At 66.4% G+C, this 217-nt stretch overlaps 1 protein-coding gene across 1 annotated transcript in view; it reads left to right on the top strand.

The window, feature by feature from the left end:
• Positions 1-217, top strand: part of LOC102243001 (cytochrome c oxidase assembly protein COX16 homolog, mitochondrial) — a 33,967-nt gene that overhangs the window by 17,052 nt on the left and 16,698 nt on the right. The window contains exon 2 of the mRNA XM_005877956.2: positions 1-90. Coding sequence (XP_005878018.1) covers positions 22-90 — 69 coding nt within the window. The 5' untranslated portion in view covers positions 1-21. The remainder of the gene's footprint in view (positions 91-217) is intronic.

Raw genomic sequence — 217 nt, 5'->3', positions numbered from 1 at the left:
CGCGGATCGGAGAGTCCTGTCATGTTCACACACGCGGTAACGCGCGCCTTGCGCAAGAACAAGACCCTTCGCTACGGGGTGCCCATGTTGGTGAGTCCCGAAGGAGAAAGTGGGGCGGGATGGTGGAAGGGGTGGGGCCTCAAGTTTGGGTGGAGGCTGCGGGAAGTCTGATGGGAGCGGCGGGGGCCTGGGCCTGGGCTGGGGCAGGGCTGGCGGT

The sequence above is a fragment of the Myotis brandtii genome, unplaced genomic scaffold (genome assembly GCF_000412655.1).
Source record: "Myotis brandtii unplaced genomic scaffold, ASM41265v1 scaffold536, whole genome shotgun sequence".
Lineage (NCBI taxonomy): Eukaryota > Metazoa > Chordata > Mammalia > Chiroptera > Vespertilionidae > Myotis > Myotis brandtii.
This window is presented reverse-complemented; position numbering and strand designations above follow the sequence as displayed.